Genomic DNA, 25,550 nt, shown 5'->3' with positions numbered 1-25,550 from the left:
AAAAAAATAAAGCTAAATTTATCCCAATTAAGAAGACTGTCCTCTATTGTGAGATTTTTTGGTATTAAAATGCCTTAAAATTTTTTTAATTATTGGCACAGGGGTGACTCAATTAAGCATCTGACTTCGGCTCAGGTCATGATCTCACAGTTGATGAGTTCAAGTCCCACATCGGGTGAGCACCAGCCCTGCTTCTTTCTTTCTTTCTTTCTCTCTCTCTCTCTCTCTCCCCCCACCCAATCTCTCTCTCCCCCCCCCCACCTCGTGGGATTTTCTCTCTCTCCATCTCTCTCTGTCCCCTCACTCACTTGCGCCCTCCCCTCTCTCTCAAAAAAAATTTTTTTTAATTATATCAAAATATTGTTTTGTTTTAAAGTATAAATACTAAACGTGCCAGTCCTAGGCCTATTCCCACAGATATATACTTTGAGAGTTCCTTAGCTCAGGAAAGTTGATCACTGTAGACATCATTTCTCAGGCTCCCAGGTCACCTGGCTTTTCTCCAGGTTCAGTCTATGGGAAGCATTCCTGGAGAATTGACAGGTGGAAATAAGGGAGGAGCCAGGGTAGTTCTCCCTTTTACTTCTCCACTTCAGGCAGTGTTCCCAGCAAGAGCTGCATTTCTTCCACAGCTCCGGCTCCTACCAGCTCCTACCAGGAGATTCCAATCTCAGAGCAGCCCTAGCTCCTTAAACTCCCTTAACTACCAGTGATACTATTCTCTTCTTGGGGCTGTTAATCTCTGGGTTGCCTGACCATCCTATCTTGCTTCTCAGCTCATCCATCACAAGCAGGAGGTTGTATAACCAATCTCCTGCACTGAATTCCTATTTTAAAAATTTAGAAAACTTTTAAAAACTTTTCCTGGCTGGACCCTAACCAGTACGTTTAGCCGGTGCTTCTGGATGTATAAAAATCACCTGGAGGGCATATTAAAACCCAGATTCTGGTCCCCACCTCCAGCATATCCCAGTCTGTGCATCTGGAGTGAAAGAGAAGAATGTGCATTTCCAAGAAATATCCAGTTGATGCTGATGCTACTAAACCAGGGACCACACTATGAAAACTACTACAAAACAAAGAACTGGCCATCTTATGTTGGTCTGTCCCCCCTCCCTTTTTTTTTTTCACTAGACAATAAAATCCAAAAAACACTCTGAAACGCAAGGAAACCCCATCCTTCTGTCTTCATATGCAAAATCAAACCTTTTAAGGCAGTTTCCTTACATTATTACAAAGCCAACAGGTTTCTTACTTTTAAATTTTTTATAGCCAATAGGTTTTTAATTTTTTTTTCAACGTTTTTATTTATTTTTGGGACAGAGAGAGACAGAGCATGAACGGGGGAGGGGCAGAGAGAGAGGGAGACACAGAATCGGAAACAGGCTCCAGGCTCTGAGCCATCAGCCCAGAGCCTGACACGGGGCTCGAACTCACGGACCGCGAGATCGTGACCTGGCTGAAGTCGGACGCTTAACCGACTGCGCCACCCAGGCGCCCCGCCAATAGGTTTTTTTAATAATTTTTTTATGTTTATTTATTTTTGAGAGAGAGAGTGAACGGGAGAGGAGCAGAGAGAGACACACACACACAATCTGAAGCCTCCAGACTCTGAGCTGTCAGTACAGGGCCCCACATGGGGCTCAAACTCATGGACCGCGGTATCATGACCGAGACAAAGTTGGATGCTTAACCGACTGAGCCACCCAGGCACCCCAAGACCTATAGGTTTCTAAGGAACTATTTTTGAAAGTAAATATAATTTTAGCTCTCAATGTATACCTTACCTAGAAATAAAATCTCAATTTTAAATATCATAACCAATCCACTGAGCTCTTCTAAGAAGATAAAATGGATTTAGATTCTTAAATTATTGGAAATAACTTAGCCAATGAAGTTTCAAATCTACAAAATAATCAATTGGCAGATGGTTCTTCTACCTTAGAAACTTAAGACTGAAAAACAGTCCTAAATAATCCACAAAGAGCAATTCAAGAACAGTGTCTTGGAACCATGGTTTAAGAATCACTAGAAGATACTCAAATTTATGGTTGGCAAAAAGTTATAATCAAATTATATAACCAAATCACAGCTAAAATGTATACCTAAGCAGAAAGAACTTCTTATGAGACCACAGGGTCCAGAAACCAGCACTAAAAGAAAAATGTGAGCTGCATATGTAATTTTGAGTTTTCTAGTAGCCACACTAAAAAAGGTAAAAACAAACAGATGAAATTAATATATATTATTGAACTCAAATACCCAAAAGATCACCATTTCAACAAATTACTGACAATATATTTCACATGCTTCCTTTAACTGCGCTACCTTCAAAATCTGGTGCCTGCCTTACACACTTCCAGCACACCTCCGTGCATTCCAAATGTAGTCACACATGTGGCTAGCAGCTACCCCCTCAGAGGGCACACATATAAACAAAGTGAAATTCACTTCTCTTCATTGAATAGACTGATGCTTGACACAGTGGTTGTGTCCCAACATACTGATGTTAGCATAGCATGTGAATTTTATTTTTCACAAGTTACCTGTAAATTGCATTTTTAAGAATTTAAAGCTGTAAATGTTTTGTATTGTTGTTTCAAAACTAAGCAAACATTTGCCTCCCACGAAACAGAAATAGTTTTTAAATACTGTATTTAAAAAAAAAAAAAAAACTTCCCAAGAGAATCACACTGTAAACAGGTAAGGTAAGCTACCATCAACTGCTATTTTACTTGTGAGTCCCAAAGCCAGCAGCATCTCAATTCGCCTTTCTCTGGCCCAAGGGAAGACCTAACAGCCACTATGGGCCTGCACTGGTCTCCACGCTAAGGAAATTTTCATCTCCTAGGCTTAACAGGGAGCTAAGTCATAACTACCAACCAAATCCCCAAAATACAGTGTCTGGTCATTTGCTGGCGGAAACTGATGTAACCTGATCACTTTATACCATTAGATAGGAGCACAGTTAACACAATGGGACTAGTAGAATTGTGATAAAATATATTTTTAATGTGATTCAAACAGCATTTTAACACTGAATTAAAACTAGAGAGGAAAAATCAGCTTGAGGTACTATGTTTAATTATTCAGGATCTATAGAAAGAGATTAGACAGATAACCTATATGCAAAATTAAAAATTTAAGGAGACTGTAAGTTTTTATTTTCAGTAAGAAACCAGAGTACATCATTTTAATGCTTTTAATTAACACACCTGATGATCAAAATGGAGTCCAACAATGGAATATTTAACAAGTCACTGAGTACACGGCAGCAGACTATAAATTATAAACATGGTGCTTTGAGAAAATCTGTACATTAGCCTCAACACTTGAAATCCACAATTTGATGCTGGTTTCCTGTAGAATCCAGTGAGGTAGGATTTTGCTGGGAGGGACTAAAACAGTACTTCTAACACTAAACAACCTCTGAGCCTCTCAATAACGGACTGTTCTGTTCCTTCACTTTTCAGAAGTGAGTTTTCTTTTGCACATAAAACTTACCATAAGCATAAATGTACTTGTGTGTATGTGCAAGAGTAGTGAGATAATTACATACCTTTGGGGCTTAAATACATCTGGTGTCACATCACACCTTAGGCATATAGTTATTTCATTTTGAACCATTCACTCTAGAGAGTAATTACTCATCCCATAACTTGGTCATAAAAAGCAGAGCTTACTCAGTGTTTCAGCAATTATACAGCATAGGTAGGTTTTTATATGGTACTTTTGTAAATCAGATAATGAAAACATATACCTTAATAAGGTAAAGTGCTAAAATTATGACAAGTTATATAGACTTACTAAGCTTTTAACTGGAGACACATCTACATAGTAAGCTGCAGTTGCTGCAGAAAGGCCCAGCTATAGAATAAAAGTTGAAGCCATATGCAGAGTTCACTACTTTGAGGAGAAGGTACAGTGGCTGCAGGAATGAGGTCATAAGAAGACAACTCTAACAACCCAGGTCTTCTAAGGAAGGATAGAGTCCTGACTATTATCTTACATTAGCCAGTCAGGTTGTGCACCTTTACACTGCCTACTCCCAAGTGAAAAATAAAGGTCTTGGCATCTCAGACTAGTGGATTCAATGGCCTCTATAAATGCCCCTTTATAGAATCTCATGGTACACACAGGAGAGAATAGGGAAAAGGGAAAGACCCTGTACGTTGCCTGGAAGGACACATCTAGCCTTTCTTAGCCTGCAACAGGGGAGAGTTCCCTCCAAACAAAAGAGGAAAAGGAAGTTTTAATGCCTGCTCTAAGAGTGAGACTAGAATTTATTAGTAAGAAAAGACTGTTCACAGCACTTCAGCAAACTGCTAAATCTCTCCATCAGCAGGGCTATTAACACAACCCACCAGCACCTGGAGCTGCCTTCACATAACAGTGCTGGTTGCACCGCAGCAGCCTCACGCAGCTTCTGTTATACCTCCCTCTCTTTCAAGTATCTCCCTACATACATTGCACCCAGGTCTCCCACTAAAACCAAGGAACCGAAGAAAGAGAAAAAACATAACTGTTTCAAGCCAAATTATTAATATCATCAAATGCTGTGAATGAAACTCTCTTTTAAAAAGCTCACAAAGAAAAAAGTCATATGCAACGGAGTTTAGTACCAGCTCCAAGAAGCAATTAGATACTATGGGTCATATACCCATTACTACTATCAAAACCTAAAAAATAAAATGTAGCAGATCCCGGAAATCATGGACCATCGTTCAAAGGTCAGGGAGCCAATTTTGCATGGTGTCACAGACCAAGAAGGTCTCTCAATGCCTTCTTTGGTGCACATACAGGAAGACAAGCTGCCTGCAGCAACACGTGAAAAGAAGGTAGTACAGTGAAAAGACCCCACTTGAGAAGTAGGAGGCCTGAGTGTCCTGGTCTGGCACAGACTGGCTGAGGGCTCCTGGACATGTGACTTAGCATCTCATATCTCAGTTTCCACAGTCACGAATGAAGCGAATACCTTCTTCTCAAAGTTGTTAGACAGCTGGAGATCATGCCTGCAGAGCACTAAAACCAGTACCGAAAAAGTGGTAGATGTTCTGATGCTGCAACTACATAGAGGAGTGAACGAACACAGGTTTCAAATTAGAGCTGACCCCCTCCACCATGCCAAACAAGGTGATGAAAAAAGTTCAAGTTTGTCCAAGATCACTTTAATGGGACAAAAATACCTTTATGCAGTAGATATGCAATTGATAGGTCTTCCATGCATCATTCCAGCCTATTCCTTTTGAGTTGAACTAACATGAAGATTCCAAGATTAACATGACCAAAAAATAGACTGGAAAAAACAGAGGTTCAAGCACAAGGAAGAATGCACAGAATAATAAACAGAAAAAAAAAATGCTGCATGCAGACCTGCTATGTGGCCCACAGTGACCCTGCACATGAGCTCTCTCCAGAGCCAGTGCCCTGCCCATCAAGATGAAACACAACTGCCCGTTCAAGAGAACTGACAAAAAAAGGAAACAAGAAGTGACCCACACGTGGGCAAGAGAATCTCCTGCTCTAACCGCATGCCTTACCATCTACTCAAAACCTTTGGCCGTTTGGATTTTCCCAGGTGCTACATGACAAAGTAAATTTCTCAGTCATATGAACCCACATACCAGCACAAGTGACCCTGATAAAGGAGCTTCTCAAACTCTTCTAAGAAAAGTCCCTGTAATAGCAGAGACGCATGAAAATGTACCTCTGGGGAATCTGGGAGTGGCCCAAAGCAGCCACAAACATACAACTGGACTGTTTTTCAAACTAACACATTCTTTGTGGCATAGGTGTGGGATGGAAGGTAGATGGAACCACTGAGTTAAAGCAGTGCCTCTTCCTGGAGAGTTAGGAAAATATTTTCAAAGTAAAACATTACTTCCTGCATCCATTTATTCAACAAACTTCTGAGAGTGGAGTACGTGCAAAGGGTTGTACTAAGAACTATGGATACAAAAGTACGTACACATACATACAGACACACACGTACAATCTAATGGGGGAGACAATAAAAAAAAAAAATCACACGGGAAATTGTGATTATGGTTACAAAGGAGAGAAACCTTTGCCAAGATGACAATTAAGGCACGAATCAGGCAAAAAGAGCATTCCAAGCAGAAAAAAGAACATGGGCAAAGGCAGCTAGCAGGGCAGCTTGGAGGCAATAGAAGGGCAAGGGAGAAAATGTGCAAGAGGCAGATGAGAGTACAGGCCAGATTATGCTAAGCCCTGCACACCCTCAAACGACCTTAAGTCCTCTGCACAAAGGGAGGCCACACACGGAGCAAATGGGCAACATCATTCTGGCTGCAATACAGATTGTAAGAGCTGATGCTTGCCTGTCCAAAGTTTATAAGCTGATCCTAATACTCTTAGAAACACATGAAGTCCACTCTTACACATGTGCATATACACAAAGAAAGCAAGAATATTCTTTGAAATAAAAAATCTCTGTGGAACACATTAGAAGTGCAGAAAGGCCATTAAGTTCACTGAACAGCTAGAAAGACAGTGGGGTAAATAGGTCACATCAGCAGAGCTTTCAAGGGCAAGACTTATGAGATACTTAAAAATAGAATTGAGGAGGGGAAAAAAAACACCCAAAATGTCAGTTCATAGTAAGCTCTTAAATTTTCACTTGAAACTATTTTTCTCAACACTTGATTTGTAAATGTTTAAATCAGGAGAAAAACGGTAATCAACTCTTTTTATTGATTCCAGTTGCCAAAAGAAGGAAAGGTAGATCTCAGTAGATAGTCATATGACCTGAGAAATTCAGAAGCATATCTGAAATGGAATGCTTTGTATCTTCTTCCATTCTCCACTTGCCTATGGTAAATATTCAGGGAAGCATTGAAACTAAACCCCAAGTCACTAGGCTAATCCATAAACTGTCCATTCTACTCATGAATATCACTGAATTGATATTGGATATTCCTCTTCCCATTTCCAGAAAAATTATTCTACAGTTCCATGTAAAGACAGAATTCATCAATCAATCGGGTCAAAAACAAAAGAGGCGTATGACATCAAGGCCAAGGCATACTTTGTTGACCAACATATATTGTTTAGGTGCACTAGATCAAGCAACATTTGCAATCATAATAAAATATTAATAAAGATTAATCTGCAGATAGCAAAACTTCATGTTTCAATGGTTAATGAAGCAATTTTTGAAACAATGTTTCCCCTATCTGATTACAAAATCAATACATGATTATTGCAGGGTTTTCGGGAAATAGAGAAAACCAGAAGAAAATAATAATGGAGAAAATTAGGTAAATTGGAGAAATTAGGTAAATAATGGAGAAAATTAGGTAAAACGGGAACACTGCATAACAATGTATTTTCCTCCTGTGTAACTATTCAGAATTCAAGTACTTTCATGTATTCATTTCCATGTGGGTCTCTAAACAGCCTCACGATAGAGGTGACAGAGGTATAATTATTTACATTTTATAAGGAGTCAAGGAAGCCCAGAGCCAGTAAGTGATCTGCCTAAGGGTACACAGGTAGTTAAGACAAGAGCCAGCAGAGCACTCTTGTCTCCTGATGGGTTAGGCATCCCCTCTAAGCTCATGGTCATGGGATGAGCAATGACACAGTCACAGAAGTGGTCAACTGCCTGTACCTAAAATGAGAGGACCTGTGAACATCAATCTAAGGTAAGAAAATGTGCAAATAGAACTGTATCATTAATATAAACATGCTAAAATACTATGACATCAAATAAGGATAGGAAAATTAACATATCTCTAAATTGAAAAAAACAGTGGGGGGCAGTGAAGGCGAGACACATCAAACCAAGAGTTCGAAAATCTCGTTTCCTTTTGAGATGACTAAAAACCCAGACAGAAATAAAATATTTCCTATCTGAAAGAGACTGAGTGGAGTCATTGATTAAGAAGACCAGGGATAGCAAAAAGGTTTCCTTCGGTCCCAAACAACTCCTCAAACAACTTCCCTCCCTTCCTTTCTCCCTTTCCCTCTACACACACTGGAATGTGCATGTGCAATCACATAGAGTATAATTTTAAAATGATTTCTTAATTGCTCCATCCTTTGTGAAAAACGAGGTATTTATACAACTACAGTTAGTGTATATTTTATAATTTGAACTGGAACACTTACAAGAGTGAAAGAGGAGACTGTTGATAATTATGCCAGGAAATGAGGCATAAACTAAGATTCAGTGGACTGGACAAATGGAAACACATGGTCACCCAATATCTGGACAACCCATTCCCCTCTCATGAGCCAAGGATTTGGCGTACATGTTCATTAGCAAATTATTATTCAAAAAACTGCTTGGTTATCCCATTTTAGGCAAAACTGAGTCTGAAGCAAATTCTACCTCAAGAGAAAGTCATCAGCATTTTGTAGACCAGTTTATTAATAAACCATTCCTATCAATTAGCCAATGTATTTTCACAATACGTCAGATTTTGTGGGATGTTCTGAAGTCACATGTGCTTTGCAAGTTACCTGGAAAAAAAGTAAAAAAAAAAAAACTAATTAAATTTATTTTTGCCAGTTTCTTTAAAAAATGAAATAGCAAATAAAAGGAAAAAGCAATCTCTTAATCCCTCAAAGGCATTTGTAATTGAAAGTTACTTTCTTGGGTAACTCAAAAGTACTGTTCTATACAGGAATGCTCAAATTATTTTCTGTTTAGGACTGGAATCATCAAATAAACTGCTTTTAGAACAGCTTTTTAGCCAATGTTATTAACAAGTTAACAAGCTTAAAGAAAAAGTCCCCTCAAATAAGAAAATTGAAGAAAGAAACCTTACATCTGTGAGGTTATTTCTCTCTGTAGAAATAAGCTGATAATAATAAGCCGAGTCCTAAAAATTAAACTATCTATCTTGTGGTCATATTCCTATTCAAAATGCCTCTTAAGAGATTAAGTTACAGCAATTCAGATTCAGAAAAGCAAACAGAAATTAGAACTTGGAGGGGTTTTTTTTGTTTGTTCGTTTTGTTTTGTTTTGGTGCAAAAAGGTGATTTTATTAAAGCATGGGGACAGGACTCATAGGCAAAAAGAGGTGCACTGGGGTCACGTTGGGTAATGGAGTTTGATGGTTTTTTTTTTTTTTTTTTTTCACCTAAGAGAATTTCATAGAGGCAATCACAAAGACTGGCATAAAATCTAAGCTTATTTCATTCAAGCAACATTTCAATGTCTACTAAGTACACTGCATGAGCACTATTACTAGTTGGCTCTCCTGAATTTAAATTTCCTAGTACCTTTTTTTTTTCCATCTAGCAGATACATCTTTCACACCAAAAAGGGACTTTGTATTTAAATACTCTGGGATTCTCGTCCCAAAGAAAAAGACTAAAAATAAACAATGGGCAACTCAAAATGACTCTGTAACTGTGCACGGCAGAATATTTTTACATTTGTTTGTTGGCACTTCATATTTTCAGTCATTCGATAGCCAACTGTTGCTCCCTCTATCAAAGACACAGAAATCTGCAATCCTACAAAGGATTAGATTTTCTGATTTCTCATAAATCATCTCTCATTTCCTCCAATATTTACATTAAGGATGAGTTCCACAACTGTGTTCTCAAGCTTGGAAAAGGTCATGAATCAGGCCAGTGTCAGGCCCCACAACAATCTCTTGTAGATTTTCAGAAGGTCAACCTACTCTCAGTGGAAGAAAACCAGATTATTTAAATGTTCCCCATTTACTATATCTTTTTAAAAAACAGCAAGACAGTTCTAGATTGCTTAAGTAAGGCTTCTTAAGAGTCAAGACACAATAGAATTTTCTAGATTTGTTAAATAAGGCTTCTTGAAAGAGAATCAAAGCTCTATTCTAAATGATTAAAAAGGCAAAACTAAAAAGAGAAAACTAGTTGATCCACAATTGTTAAGGATCAAAGAGGGAAAGAGCAACTCAAGGAAGTAAATTTCTTTAAACTAGCCTTTTAAAGATGCAATACAAAATACATCCATAAAACTATCATACAGACTACCAATATACACTGAACTTTCATAGATTACCTTCTGAATTGTTAGTATTTTTAACAGGAAGAACTAGGGGAGAGGGAAAGTTAAGTAAAAAATAAGTTTTTATATGACAACATAAATGTACAACCCAAAGAAATATAAATTCTTGAAATAAATACTGTATATTTGAACATGGCTACTTGAAATTGCTGTGCTTTTCTGACTTTAAGCCACCACAGCTTGGCTCACCACTACCACCATTCCTTCCTAAGACCCCAACACACAAACACATACACACACACACACACACACACACACACACACACCCCGTTTAAAAAAATACAAACCATACCTTTATATGTCAAAAAACAAATTTCACAGAGGAGCACAAGAACTCAGAAGTCTGAGGATTTACCAAAAACCAAAAAACAAGCTAAACTATGAGCTACTAAGACAAATTCAGGCTTAATATATACACTGAATTTTTAATAAACTCATAATCACTGGCTCTTGTATCACCAATTTTTTTCTAACACATCTAAACTTATAAACTAGGAAAAAAAACTTGAAAAATCATAAATGAAACAAATTAGTATTAAAACAAAATTTTTTTTAAATCTACCCATTTTAAAATAGAAGTATTTTGCCATAAACCATTAAAATAAGAGTTTTTAAACTTTTTCCCACTGCAATCATCCTTATTGGAAGCAAAAATGCAATACTATTCAGTACTTTGGAATTTCCTATTTATGAAACAGCCTAGACAAAATGCTTTTTTAGTAAGTTGCTAATAGAGATTCATGAAAACTGCAAAGAAACTGCCCCAGCAAAGTTCCAATAAGGAATGTCATTTGAGCACTTTGCTCCTAAGGAGTCTAAACAGCACTAGTCAAACTACCTTCTGGGCTTTGGTTTTAATCAAGCTTGTTAGCTGACCTGGTGCGGACATCATTTACATGACTCACCTCAATAAAATATAAATTACATTAAGGATCCATAACTTAGTCACTTACATACTATCATCCAGTAAATTACAATGTTCTACACATCATATTACTGTATATAGATAGATATATAATCAATCTAGATTATCTATTATCTACACACACACACACACACACACACACGCACACGCACATACCCCTACAGAGACATACATAATGTTTATGGATCAATAGTCTTTTTCTAAGACACCTTTGAAATACCTACTATAACCACTAACTGCAGAAAGAAACCAAATGGTACAACTACTACACTGCATTAGAACTCAATGTACTTGTGGGATGCCTGGGTGGCTCAGTTGGTCTATAGCTTAGGCTCAGGTCATGATCTCACAGTTTTGAGTTTGAGCCCCACGTCGGGCTGTGCTAACAGCTCAGAGCCTGGAGCCCACTTCAGATTCTGTGTCTCCCTCTCTCTCTCTCTCTCTGCTCCTCCCCCACTCGTGCCCTCCCTCTCTCCCTCTCTCTCTCTCTCAAAAATAAACAAACATTAAAAAAAAAAATTTTTTAAAGAATTCAATGTACTTGATAATCTATCCCCAAGACATTCTGATTATATTTCCTAATGAAATTTTTGTTTTTACCAAGTAAAAAAGTAAAGTAAATTATTCTTATATCAGCAACAGCAAGCTGCCCAATTTGCTCTTATCCACAAAGTAAGAACTTGAAGATGTAAAAATGTAAATAAACTCTAAAACATCTGCCTTCTCTAAGCTATTAGATCACAAATTCACCTTTCACTAAATCCCTCACCTAAGCTTCCTTATTTCACAAAAATGAATTCAGCAGAATTCATCCAATAACTGCCTTAAAGATAAAGTGAAGAAAAACAATCAGACTCTATTTCTAGTTATTTTGGCCAAAAATTCTGTGCTACTTTCAGAAGGACATCAGATCAATGCACTAAATGTTATCCTGCCATTCAAAAGACCTAAGTATATTACAGCACTACTACTCTTTGAATAAGGTTGAATAACCATCATCTCTGGTTCTACTCATATTCACTGTAGACCATGGTAAATGGAAAATCATACCTAGCATAACCTCAAGCTCTTCTACATACCACTGTGGAAAGAATATAAACCGTTCTTACCAAAGTCCCTTCCAAAGATAAAGATTCACACTCCAACATTTTTTTTACTTTTTTCCAAAACGCATTCAAGAACAAATACAACTTACTTTCCATTTTGAGTGCAATAATCAGGTAAGTACTGAAATCCACATGTGCATCCAAAATTTAAAAGTCAGTTTGCAAAGAAAATCCACATGATACTGGCTAAATCTATACAAAGACACTGATATTCCAGAAACCTAGCTGCTCCCCGTGAAAATAAATAGTAAGTTTTTTATTTGTGAAACATATTTCTACAGTATTAACCAAACCTAAACACACACAACCGAATTAGCAAAGAGAACACTGACAGCTATAGAAAAAAACAGTACATATGTTTTTTAAAAATGCCTGATGACACCTATAATTATATAAACCAATTCGGACTCTACAACTTCAACAGCAATGGCAATTTTAAAACATGCCCCACACCTGGGTGGCTCAGTCGGTTAAGTGTCCGACTTCTCAGGTCATGATCTCACAGTCCGTGAGTTCGAGCCCCGCGTCGGGCTCTGTGCTGCCCGCTCAGAGCCTGGAGCCTGTTTCAGATTCTGTGTCTCCCTCTCTCTCTGATCCTCCCCTGTTCATGCTCTGTCTCTCTCTGTCTCAAAAATAAATAAATGTTAAAAAAAAAAAATTAAAAAAAAAAAAAAGATGCCCCAGGGGCACCTGGGTGGCTCAGTCAGTTAAGCGGCCGACTTCAGCTCAGGTCATGATCTCGCAGTCCATGAGTTTGAGCCCCGCGTCGGGCTCTGTGCTGACAGCTCAGAGCCTGAAGCCTGTTTCAGATTGTGTCTCCCTCTCTCTCTGACTCTTCCCCGTTCATGCTCCGTCTCTGTCTCAAAAACAAATAAATGTTTAAAAAAAATTTTTTTTTAAAAAAGATGCCCAAGACATATTAAATAGGTCGGGCAAATTTCACACTTCTTGGTGCCACCACAAAACCAAAATTACTGAGCAGGATATAACAATGACCCAATAGTGCAATTCTTAAATCTTCCTCCTGTCTAAAATAGTTACAGTAGTATGATGACCACTGTCAAAACTCAATCTTTTCTAAAAATAAACATATATGTCCCATTTCAAAAAAGTAGAGATAAGTAGAGTATCATCGTGGAGAATATATCTGAAATTTCAGTTTGATAACTGAAAAGTTAGGTTTTTGACATTTGCCAGCAGTCCCACAACGTGCTGGCCCTGTGCCATCATGGCCTGGTGCCAGCCTGATGCAGGGCCAGGCTAAAAATAGCAGCCAAGCAGCAGCTGGAACACATAGGTCCTTGTGACCTCAGCTTTATTTCCCTAAATCAAGGGAGGTTTAAGGGGAGGAGACAACTAAAAGCAGAGAAGGAAGGGAACAGAATAAGCTCTCAGCTGGTATTTTCTACCTCTCCCAGATTTCTTGCCTTTTTTCCTACCACTCCCTCCTACACTCGCTCCCACCACTCCATCTCCCACACTCAAGAAAGGAGGAAAGACAAAAAGGAAGTGTGGGAAGGGGAGAAAGGGAGGAAGACAGTGAAGCGCTGAAGAAGGTTCAGAGGCTCCGCCACCTCCTACTCTCAGGTTTCTCTCACTTGATTCTACCATCATCACAAACCAGCCACTGGTCATTTATTTCAGTCCTCAGGTTTGCCATGGTCTAGAGAAAGTAGAAGAAAAAAAACACATAGGTGACTGGCAGGGAAGGGGTGGCCTAAAAGACAGTGTGAAGAGTACAAAATCAGAAGGGTCAAGAAGTGCTAAGAAAACAAAGTCCTAAAGAAATAATGCAAATGTATAAAAAAAGATGCTCCTTCACATACACCAATAAGATTACAAATTTCTGGTATTTGAATTTTAGGGGCTTATATTATGACAAATATTTATGAAAACCATGACCATCCTGTCTGTGGAAATTGGTTAATATCAAGCTGTAGCAGGAGCAAAGGTTGAGTATAACTTCGGCAGGCCGTCACCAAGAAAGATTAATACAACACGAGAAGAGGCTCCAGGCTCTGCCCATTACACTGAAATTATAAAACATCAATATTTCATTTATAAAAATGCTGGTCACTGTTAGCAAATATTTAACAGGTACAATGTGGCACATATAGCATTCTAAATTGTACCGATCTAATTAAGAGAATTTAAATCTTGCTTCTGTGGACTCACTCTACATGCTACCTTCTTATGCTTATTTTCAGTATAATATCTTCCATCATTAGAGATCTGACACCAATTAACAATAAAAAATGCATTAAGTAAACAGGGAGACTGGTAAATAAGGCAGGACTAGGCAGTGAGTCGCCTGAATTTAAGCACATTAATTCGCTAAATGAGCTTCCAATTTATCTGATCAGTTTATTCAGTTAGTACCAGTTTAAATGTACTGACAGGTCCTACTGCATCCTTCAAATTAACATCTTTCCAATGAACTCTCTGACTCTCAAAGAATATGAAATCTTTTTACCAGCCACAAGAAATAATGATTTTTAATCAAAACATTTAAAAGGGGCCTTAAAATGAGATAAATACAGAATTTCTAAATTTTACCTTGAAAGATTACCTTTGCCCCATATATACCACATTTAGATCTAACCTACAAGTTAATTCCTCTTTCAAAAGTTAAAAATGGGGGTGCCTGGGTGGCTCAGTCGGTTCAGCCACCAACTCTTGATTTCAGCTCAGGTCATGATCTCACAGTTTGTGGGACTGATCCCCACATTGGCCACAAAGCCTGCTTGGGGTTCTCTCTCCCTCTCTCTCTCTCTCTCTCTCTCTCTCTGTCTCCCCCCACCCCACCCCCCGGGGTCCCCCACTCATGTTGCACTCATGCTCTCTCTCCCTCTCTCAAAATAAATAAACTTTTAAAAAAAGTTAAAAAATGCCCAATGGAAGATGATCAAAATCACCCCACACAACCATCTTCCAAAGCTGAAATTCATTCATAAGAGAAATTTGTGAAATGCAGTTGTTCAAGTCAAATTCTAAAATACATGTTAAAATTCATAGCTGTGGGCACCTGGGTGGCTCAGATGGTGAGGCGTCCGACTTCGGCTCAGGTCCCACTCTCATGGTTCCATTCATTCATGAGTCAGAGACCCGCATTGGGCTCACTGCTGTCAGCACAGCACAAAGCCCACTTCGAATCCTCTGTCTTCCTCTCTCTCTCTCTTTGCCCCTCCACCAATGGTGCTCCCTCTCTCAAAAATAAATATTTCTTTTCAAAAATCATAGAGTTGTGGGAGCCTGGGTGACTCAGTCGGTTGAGCATCCAGCTCTTGATTTTTGGCTGTCATAATTTCATGATTCATGCATTCAAACTCCACATCGGGCTCTGCACTAATGGTACAATGCCTGTTCCAGATTCTCTCTCTCCCACCCTCAATCTGCCCCTCCCCCACTCGCGCTCACTTTCTCTGTCTCAAAATAAAATAAACCTTAAAAAAAAAAATCACAGTTGTGATAATTTAAAATTCTGGCCACCATGAAAATCACTCCATAAAGTAGAAAAGACTATAATAAATCTAAAGATGAGCCCTCTAGAATAGTTAATGATGATGCATCATGGGCATTAAAATTTTTTAATTTTTTTTTAATGTTTACTTATTTTTGAGAGAGAGACAGAATGTGAGTGGGGAGGGGCAGAAAGGGAGGGAGACACAGAATCTGAAGCAGGCTCCAGTCTCTGAGCTGTCAGCACAGAGCTGGAGACAGGGCTCGAACCCACCAACCATGAGATCATGACCTGAGCCTAAGTCAGACCAACTAACTGGCCCAACTAACTGAGCCACCCAGGCGCCCCTCGTGGGCAGTATTACTTAGAGGGTAAGAGTACCACCCAGAGAGGCTGTGTCTGGCTCAGTAATGTACCAGTCTGTGTAAATGGGCAAAGTCACTTTCATTTTTTTCCAATACTTCAGTTTCCTCATCTGTAAAATGAGAATGATAAAAGTACCTACCTCATAGGACTGTTAAGAAATATAAAGTGCTTGGAGCAGTATCTGGCACAAGGTTAAGGGTATGAAAGTGTTAACTACGATTATTAGTTAGTAAATGTTGTTGCAGTAATATTAAAAAGCTCACCGTAAATCATGCTTCCTTCGATAAAGAAAAGCCACCCAAACAAGAGGTGTTTAGGAATTAGAGAGGTTACTAAAGTTCTGAGACCACATCAATTACATGAAAGATCCCATACGTCTAGGGACTGTTTATATACTATTTACTGGCATGAGGGTAGGGGATTCTGACAAAAACACTGGAAAAGCCTACAAAAATAAGTCAAATGTAGACACTGGTTAAGTTTTCATAAATGTACTAAATTCAGAGCAGCCAAATTTCTTACTGGGTATTAACTTCTCTTGTTCTGCACAAGCATTTTAAACATTTAGTAAATTCTTTATTACATAGGTGTACAGGTATAGGAGTGCATTCATGTATATTCACACAACTGTAATGTAGTTTCATAGTTAACAGTCTAACTTCTTCAGAACTTTGGTCTCATCCTACAACCTCTACAATTTCCAAATGTCTACAAATATTTTCACACTAGCATGTATTCAGCAAGCTACAATCATTGCTTAACTGAAGCCATTAGATTTCCACCAGAAACTGAAATGCTATCTAGAAATACTTTTAGAACATTCAGTAAAATGTTAGCCAAATAATCTCTCCAACAGTCCAATCATTTTACATTCAAGAATATGCCTGGCCTGGGGCATGTGGGGTGGCTCAGTCGGTTAAGCGTCTGACTCTGGATTTTGGCGCAGGTCATGATTTCAGGGTTTGTAAATTCAAGCCCTGCATCTGCCTCTGCACTGATAGCCTGCTTGGGATTCTCTCTCTCCTTCTCCAACTCTCTCTGCCCCTCCCTCGCTCACGCTCACCCATGCTCTCTCTCTCTCTCCCTCTCTCTCAAAAATACTTACTTTTGAGGGGCGCCTGGGTGGCTCAGTCGGTTAAGCGGCCGACTTCAGCTTAGGTCATGATCTCACGGTCTGTGAGTTCGAGCCCCACATCCGGCTCTGTGCTGACAGCTCAGAGCCTGGAGCCTGCTTCAGATTCTGTGTCTCCCTCTCTCTGACCCTCCCCCGTTCATGCTCTGTCTCTCTCTGTCTCAAAAATAAATAAACGTTAAAAAAAAAAAAATTAAAAAAAAAATACTTACTTTTGAAAGAGAGAGTAGTTCAAGCGAGGGAGGGCAGAGAGAGAGAGGGACAAAGGATCCAAAGCATGGGGATCAAACCCATGAACTGTGAGATCATGACCTGAGCTGAAGTCAGCCGATCAATCGACTGAGCCACCCAGGTGCCTCAAATAAATAAACTCAAAAAAAAAAAAAAAAAAAAGACTTGTCCTGGAGCCTGGCTGGCTTAGTCAGTGGAGCATGCAACTCTTGATGCCAGGGTTGTGGATTCAAGCCCCACAGTGGGTGTGGAGATAACTTAAAAAGAAAAAAAAAATCTTTAAAAAAAATAAAAAGAATATGCAGAGTTCTGGGGGTTTGTGGAATTCACCAAACATCTCCAGCAAATTAACAGGGGGACTGAAGGGAGGAAAAACAGAAATTCAACATTTAACTTTGCAATTTATTACCCCTCTCTGGACAAACTACTCAACATGTCTGCACCTCAGCTGTACAAGTAGATAATAACTATCATACAAACGCATTTTGTAAAAACAAAATGCTTCTCATCTGTTAGAATATTTTAAGAAGAAACAGCACAATGTATCTACACACAGGGTCACTGAAATATGCTTCGGGTAATGATACCCAAATGACACTGAGTTCATCTCCTTTTATGTGCAGTTGTGAACATCAAATTAGTTACAAATATGTAAGTAAATACATGTAAATATATACAATACATATTAACTGACCCGAATCTAATTATCACTGAGGAATCCCACAAATATAAATCACTTAGCATACCCTTACCAAAGTCCACTTACTATTTGCTGAAAGTCAATCTTTAAATTTCAAATGAAAACCAGATTTTGCACTGCTTTCTCTCTAAAGCTTACTTTAACTACCTTTTCTAGATGAGAAAAATAAAAGGAAGCATCCTATTTTTAAAGAACTAAAAACCATGTTTAAAGCATATTCTTAGCAGAACACATGGCACTGAAAGCAAAAACTGCAAAGATGGGGTTTTTTTTCCTAAGCTTATTTATTTATTTTTGAGAGAGACAGAGAGAGACACAGAGCACAGGTGGGGAAGGGGCAGAGAAAGAAGGAGACACAGAATCCAAAGCAGACTCCAGGCTTTGAGCTATCAGCGGGGAGCCCCAATGCCAGCTTGAACTTACCAAACTCACCAAACTTACAAATGCCAGATCATGATCTGAGCTTAAGTCAGATGCCCAACCAACTGAGCCACCCAGGTGCCCCTGCAAAGATATGTTTTTTAAACAAATCTAACTAACATACTTTATTTGTGAGACTGGCTAGGACTAAGAAACTAGAGTCTCCTTTCATGAGACAAGACTATGTAGTATTTTTCTCCAAATTACCATTTGAGACTGATTTTTCAAAAGGAGATGGGAGAGTCTTCCTATCCACTTAAAGGAAACTGTTTATGTTTTCTAATTTACTGTAATCCCCAAACATTTACACATGTCAAAAAATTAATAAAACAAGAAAATTAAATTAGGGTTTTTTTGTTGTGAGAAAGCACTGGTCTTGAGATTATACAATAATTTGAAAGATAACTAAAAATGGTTTTGTGAGTCCCACATAGTTTATTGTCACCTAAAAAATAGTTGCCTATAATCTGCTTTGTTTCTAAGATATTTATAGTTAACTATGATCTTCTTTCTTTTCTAGGATATTTGTCCCCTTAAATATAACAGTTGAAGGTCAACAACAGTTCAAGTTTAATGACCACCCCTATAAAAACTGCTAACACCACAGGAGTTTTGTTTAATTTTATGTGTATGTAACAAAGCTTCTTAAAGGTACCAAATTCATTTTGAAGTATTAAAGCAAAACGGTTTTCTAACACAAAAACAGAGCATGTAAGCATGTGGAATTACTACAGACCCAATTGTGTAACTTTTAAAAGGGGCAGCTTTCTTAAAAGACAACATTGGTATTCTTCCATTGCCATCCTTTTCACTGAACTTACTGCCCACTGAAATCAAACATTAACTAAACCCTTAATATGAGTGTGACCAGAAAAGATGTGCTGGCCTGCTTCTTTCCAAATGAAACATTTAGAGTTAGAATTGATGGCAATTGATTACCCATTGTGAAAAGAAAAGAGGCGCAGGATAAACATCTTAAAAATCGGCCAGAACATACTTAAGACAATAATGACTTGAGTTGATCAATTAATTGCAATAATTCTTCTATTAAAGGACATGTTCCACAGTCATCCTGATGTTTCTAAAAGGAAAGGCATCAAAGTCTTTACAGAAAGGATGAAATTCAATGCACGGTTGAAATAAAATAATGGGGATGGCCTTTTCCTCCTCACCCCAAGGGTGTACTCAGAATACAACTAACGGTATGGCAAGAAATTAAAGCCTGAAGCAATAGCAAAAATGTTTGCTTAATTCAGATCTGCAATTCACCTTCCATCTTATTGAAATCTTTTGGCTACAAGTATTGTTGTTTCCTGAACACTTTAGATTTCCTCACTGGACCAATACTAGCCACCAGAGATGGAAATTCCAAGATTTCCCCACATATAATTGAAAAAATTGAAATTTTAACCTTCCTCAGAACAATGCTGAGCACATACTAAGTACTCAGATACTTTCAAAAATCAATTGTAAGCAAATCAAACATTTTAACTGGCACAGAATAAAAGAAGACATATGCAACTAGTTTCAAACTTTCTTTTGTGTACTTTTTCATTAATCAAAAGGAAGAAAACATAGGATCTGATTTTTAAATGTTCTATATTATCACTTCCCTCTTGAAAATGCTTTCAATGAAATATACTATCAACAGTAAACAAAACATCCCATTCTAAAAGTGTACCCAGAATCATACTTTCATGTAACAATCTCTGGTCTATAAAGAAAACCAAAACACTCAAAGAAATGCCCACAAATTAGCCTTAAATAAAGTGACTAAAAATTTTATGCAAACTAATTCTAAAACAGATTCCCTTTTACTGCCTTGCCACTCCCTAAAACAAGAAATTTTAAGTTATGAATCTAAAAAGTCCATAAAAAAATGTTTACCAAAGTGTTAACAGAATTCCGGGCAATATTCTTTTCTCCCAAAAGTAACCAGCAAAACAAAACAAAACAGAACAAACAAAAAAAAAGCAACTCCTTTTAAAATTTATCTTCTTCCTGCCCATACTAAAGGCAAGATCCCAGTTTTGTTTAAATACTTATTTTAAACTGATTAGTCACAAATTAAGCAAACTTGTTCGTTTCAATACAAAATCGAATGTATACCAATTTTCCGAAAGAGGACACACACACACCGCAAAACAAACAAAAAATTGAAAAACACAAGATAATTTTTCTAAGACTTTTTAATTACAAAAATGAGCGCTTCTGATCTTAGAAAAATCCAACCATAAGACAATCATAAAATGAAAAGTAACCCCCCCCAAAAGTACACCCATCCATTTGACTGCCCTTTTCCAAAGATAACCACTATTCATTGGTTGCTTGTGTAGCCTTCTAGAAATTTTTATGCATGTGTAAGTCTATCTTTTTTGTTTTAAACAGAAATTACAGACTACTGTATGAAGAGCTGACTTGTTTTTAAATAAAATACTCTGGTCACCTTTTCTTATCAGTATATATATTTATCTCTCTCTCTGTTTTTCACGGTTGCGTAGAATTCCATAGAGTACTTCTTAACCAGTTCCCTTCAGATGGAAATTTCCACAGACTCCAGCTTTTCAGTATTACAGACACTGCAATGAGCATTGCTCAACGTACAGAACATCTTTGTGCATGAATATCAATGAACGTAGAAAATAAATTCCTAGAAATAACATAAAAAGTCAGAGCCAAAGAACCAGGGAGGCAGCATCTTCTCCCACCTCCTCAGCCAATTCTGCGTACTATCTACCCATCTTTTTTGTCTTCACCGATGTGGCAGAAGAACGTGGCCTGTCACTTTTGCTAACAACAAGAGTGAAGACAAATTGATCATTTACATTTCTTTGTGAAATGTGTTGCCCGTGTTTTAACTAAATTATTCATCTCTCCCTTTTATTTTTTAAACTAATTTTTCAGAGTTCTCGTTAGCCTCCAACATGCTGCAAATATTTGCCCCAGTTAGCTGCTTAACTTCATTTATCACGTTTTCAGTCTTCCAGAAATTTTTAGGTCTTTTTATCCAATTAAATTTGTCTGTCTTTTAATTCAAGTTATTTGTCCTTAAAATTTGAGTTCCAGGTCATAATAAGAAAGCTCTCTTTCCCAGGCAAAACTTTGGGGAAATTTTTTTACATGCCTTCTAAATTATTACTTCAGTGATGTCGATAATATTTACATACAAGCACCTTCAGCAATGACTCTCTCTTGATATAATATCAATCAATAAAAAATTAGCGAACTACACTTTCTCCAAAACTTCCAGTAATTAACTGATGGACAGTCCTGCACCAATTAAATACCATTTACAACTACTACATCAAAGACTTAATTTTTTTCCCTTTAAATTTCTTCTTAAAATAGGAGTTTAAAAATAACTAATAAACATGTTTAATTTCTGGGAAGTCCCAATTCATTGGCCCTCAATACTTAAAAAATCTTCAACAGTGTCAAACAACTAGATTTTCCCTGCTGCATCTATAATTTAGTCATCTCTACAAAAGTCAGTGAATACTTCCTGTACAAACAAACTTGTAATTTTGAAATACCAGAATATTGCTTATGGTTCTATCATGGTATACGGTGTTATTTTCCATGTCACGTTCTGAAGCAAAAATGACTTCTACCTCAAATCGAAAAATTACAAAATAAGCCTCTTGTGTTAGTATACCAATTCAAACCACCACTTAAAGCTAAGTTAGATGGTTAATCTAGCCATTCTCTCTGTTCTTCATCAAGGAAAAGAAATCCTGGTCCTTAGTTTTCTATCTCACAGAGCCAGCTGCCAGGCATTTAACAGCCTTCCATCTCATAAGCTGACTGGCACAACAAGTAATACAACTTGGAAGTTAAGGAAACTGGCACAACTCAGAGGGGAAAAAAGAGTATTTTCCACAATTTGTACAGCACTTGTTTAGCACGTATGTAAGTGTTTCCGAAAGGGTGGTCAACTCTTCAAGCTATGCAAACAGCATCATACGATTTCATATCAACTACTGCCAACTCCATTCAGTGGCCTCCTTCCCCTTTGGGGACTATTCAAAAAGTTACTATTTTCTTTTACAACTCACCCAGGCCTCTTCACTGATGAAAGCAGGCAAAGCCCACGCTGTGTGTCTGTCTCCTAGAGAAGATTGCATCTTTTATTTATCACCCCTTGGCTTTATTTTCACAGTGAATTCCTGGCTTAAATGCAATCAGCCAAGAAACCCTCCCTGTGTGCTCTCCTGTCATTCCTCATTGCTTGCAAGCAGAGTCAAGCACAGAAGGGGGAAAAAAAAAAACAACACTCAACATTGCCAGCCAAGCCATAAAAATTCCCAAACTCTAGTTTGGTTATACTGAGAAACCGTGGATGTGCTTCAATCCGTTTCAACCCAGCAGGAAACAAGGGGGGGGGGGGGGGTGTAAAAAAAAAAAGGAGGTATAACTTTAAAGAATGCTAGTTAGATTTTTTTTTTTTAAGGATGGATAGCCTCAAAAGTTAAACCTCCTCTAGACATAAGGAGAAGATACCGAACCTAGAAAAGACAACACTGGGGGCTGCCTTTGGAAATAAATGACCATGCAGAAAATCACGTTTGCAGACTGCATTAGAATTCAAATTAACTAAAGAGAATTAAAATAAATCTTAATTCTCTTTTGCGGCCCCTATCCAGACCCCCACCCGGCTCCCAAAGAGAAGGATAAAAGAACGGACTATGGAAAGAAAGATTAAAAATCAGAGACAGCGATGCTTCCAACCCTCTCCCCATTCATTAGGTACCATGTTCACCACCACAATACTATTTAAAGTAGACAGCAATGCGGGGGGGGGGGGGGGGCAAAATATGCCGTTTGCAATCAAGAGAAAAATATGGGGGGGGAGTTTCATTATAGCATTGTTCTTTTCACTCCATCCCAAACATCCCCATCCTACGGCTGAAAAAGATATCTGGCCAGAAAAAAACATTGGGGGTAGGGAGTGAAGACAGGGAAAGCTTTTAAACTCGGTATTTGAGAAAACTCTCATGGTCTGTCAGAGAAAAGGAGGGCTGTACAGCTTTAAATCACAAGTCCTGCTCGCCTTTGTCAAGTATCTTCTACTTTACAAGCTCTGAAAAGAAATAAAGAGACTCTTCTGTTTGGGTCTCCCTTTTCGGAGGATAACAGAGAACTGAAAGAGGCACAAATAAACCTGAAAACGAGAACAAAGTGCGGGGTCGCGCCCGGCTGCCAGGCGGCCGCGCCTGGAGGGACGCTGCGCGGCCGCGGAGCCCCTCTGCCTCGCGCTCCTGCCGCCGCCGGCTGCGAGCGCAAAGCCCGTAACTGCTCACCGCGGCTCGCCCCGCGCACGGCCACCGGCCACCCAGCGCCAACCAAACTCCGGCGGCAGAGGCCCCCGGGCACCGCCGGGCCCGACAGGAAAGGAAAGCGCAAGCCGTTCCTTCCCCGGCTCGCGCCCATGGACTCGGAGACGCCCTCGGGGGGAGAGGTCTCTGAGGAGAGAGAGTCCAGCCCGCCGCCCCCCTCCCTCCTGCGCACCAACTAGGCAGGGGAGGCGCGGGGGGAAAAGACACATTTAAATCCCCGGGCCGCCGGCGGAGCTCGCCCGGGCCAAACCAGACGCCGCAACGACCCCGGAGCGCCACGGCCGCCAGCCCGTCGGAGCCCCGAAAGGAGCGGCAGCCGAGAGGCATTAAAATGTAGTCCCCACCCCTCCAATAGAGGGGGCGGGGAGGGGGAGAGAGGAGAAAGAAAAAGGAGCGAACGGCAGACAAGGAGAGAGAGCAGGGTGAGCGCGAAGGGCGGCCCGGCCGCCGGCTCGGCCCCGGCCGGCATTGTCTGTGCGGCCCGCGCCCCCTCCCCCGCCCCGCACGGCCCCGCCACACACACCCTTCGCCGGAGCCCGGCCGTCCGCCTCCGCCTTTGTCCACAACCACCCCCCAAAAAAGGGCGAGCAGCCCTCCGGGACGTGCTCCCCGGGAGAAGGGCGGGGAACGGAGCGGGCCGGGGGCACCCGACACCCACCCCGCCAACCCCGCCGCGGGGCGAGTCCTGCTGATTCATTTCCCACTCGCGCTGGCCCGTCCGGGGAAACGGGGGCGGGGAGGGGCGAGAAGGAAATGGGCGCTCCGCTCGAGAGGACGGTCCGGGCCGGTGAGGGCATCGGGAGGGGGTGCGGACGCGCGCCCAATTGAGGGGCTGCCGGAGGAGAGGGGGCGGGCGCCCCCCGAGGGACTGACGGACGGACAGACGGCTCCGCGGCTGCCCCGTGACTCACCGACTTGCAGGACGTTGTCGACGCAGCCGCTCTCCAGCAGCGCGATGCCCCGGCGGAAGGGCAGCCGTGTCTCGTCGCCGCCGTCCGCCGCCCCGGCGGCCCCCACCGACGGGGCCCCGGCCCCGGCGGCGGCGGCGGCGGCGGCGGCAGCCGCGGCGGCGGCCGAGGTGGCGGCCGGCGAGGACGAGGAGCCGCCGCCGCCTGCGCCGCCCGCGCCGCCGCCCGCGCTGCCGGGACCGCCGCTGTCGTCGCCGGGGCCGCCCGCGGCGCCGCCGCCGGTGTTGAAGGACGAGTACATGCAGATCTCCCGCTCGCTGCGGGGAAAGGACCAGTAAACGATGCGGCGCTGCACCGGCTCCGGGATGCGCTCGAAGCGCTCCTCCACGCGCTGGAACGGCCACTTCTCCGCCACCTTGCGCGCCGCGATGTCCAGGAGCGACTCGGGGCTCTGGGTCTTACCCGGCGGCAGCAGCCCCAGCGCCGCGCCGCCCCCGCACGCCGCCACAGCCGCACTGCCCGCCCGCTGGCCGGGCCGACAGGCAGAGCTGTAGCCGCCACCCGCTCCTCCACCGCCACTGCTGCCCCCGCCGCCACCGCCGCCGCCCGGCCGGCAGCAGAGCCGTTTCGCGGGAGGAGGCTGCTGTCCGCGCTCCGCCATGACCGCGCCGCTTCTAACCCGACAGCGGAAGTGCTGGGACCCTATAAACGGCACAAGGAAGCGCGACACGCACACGCCGCGGCGACGCCACGCTGCCATCTAGGGCCCGCCGCTCCTTGTACGGGCACGAGAGGCGGGGCCTGCTCCGTGACGTCGAGGTTGAGGCGGGGAACGGATAGGGGGACCTAGGGCCAGGGGCGGGGCCCATGCAAATCACTGAGCTGAAACATAAATAGAGCACTCCGCGGACACGGGGGTAGCGGGGGCGGCGAGGTTGGGT

The 25,550-nt window shown here is 40.9% G+C and overlaps 1 protein-coding gene across 1 annotated transcript in view; it reads right to left on the bottom strand.

The window, feature by feature from the left end:
• The window catches only part of ZSWIM6 (zinc finger SWIM-type containing 6), a 195,462-nt gene extending 170,153 nt beyond the window's left edge, over positions 1-25,309 (bottom strand). Inside the window, exon 1 of the mRNA XM_053223321.1 lies at positions 24,613-25,309. Coding sequence (XP_053079296.1) covers positions 24,613-25,270 — 658 coding nt within the window. The 5' untranslated portion in view covers positions 25,271-25,309. The remainder of the gene's footprint in view (positions 1-24,612) is intronic.
• Positions 25,310-25,550: the final 241 nt, after the last annotated feature.

The sequence above is a fragment of the Acinonyx jubatus genome, chromosome A1 (assembly GCF_027475565.1).
Source record: "Acinonyx jubatus isolate Ajub_Pintada_27869175 chromosome A1, VMU_Ajub_asm_v1.0, whole genome shotgun sequence".
NCBI lineage: Eukaryota > Metazoa > Chordata > Mammalia > Carnivora > Felidae > Acinonyx > Acinonyx jubatus.
Note: the sequence above shows the minus strand (reverse complement) of the source record. Positions and strands in the feature narration are given on the sequence as shown.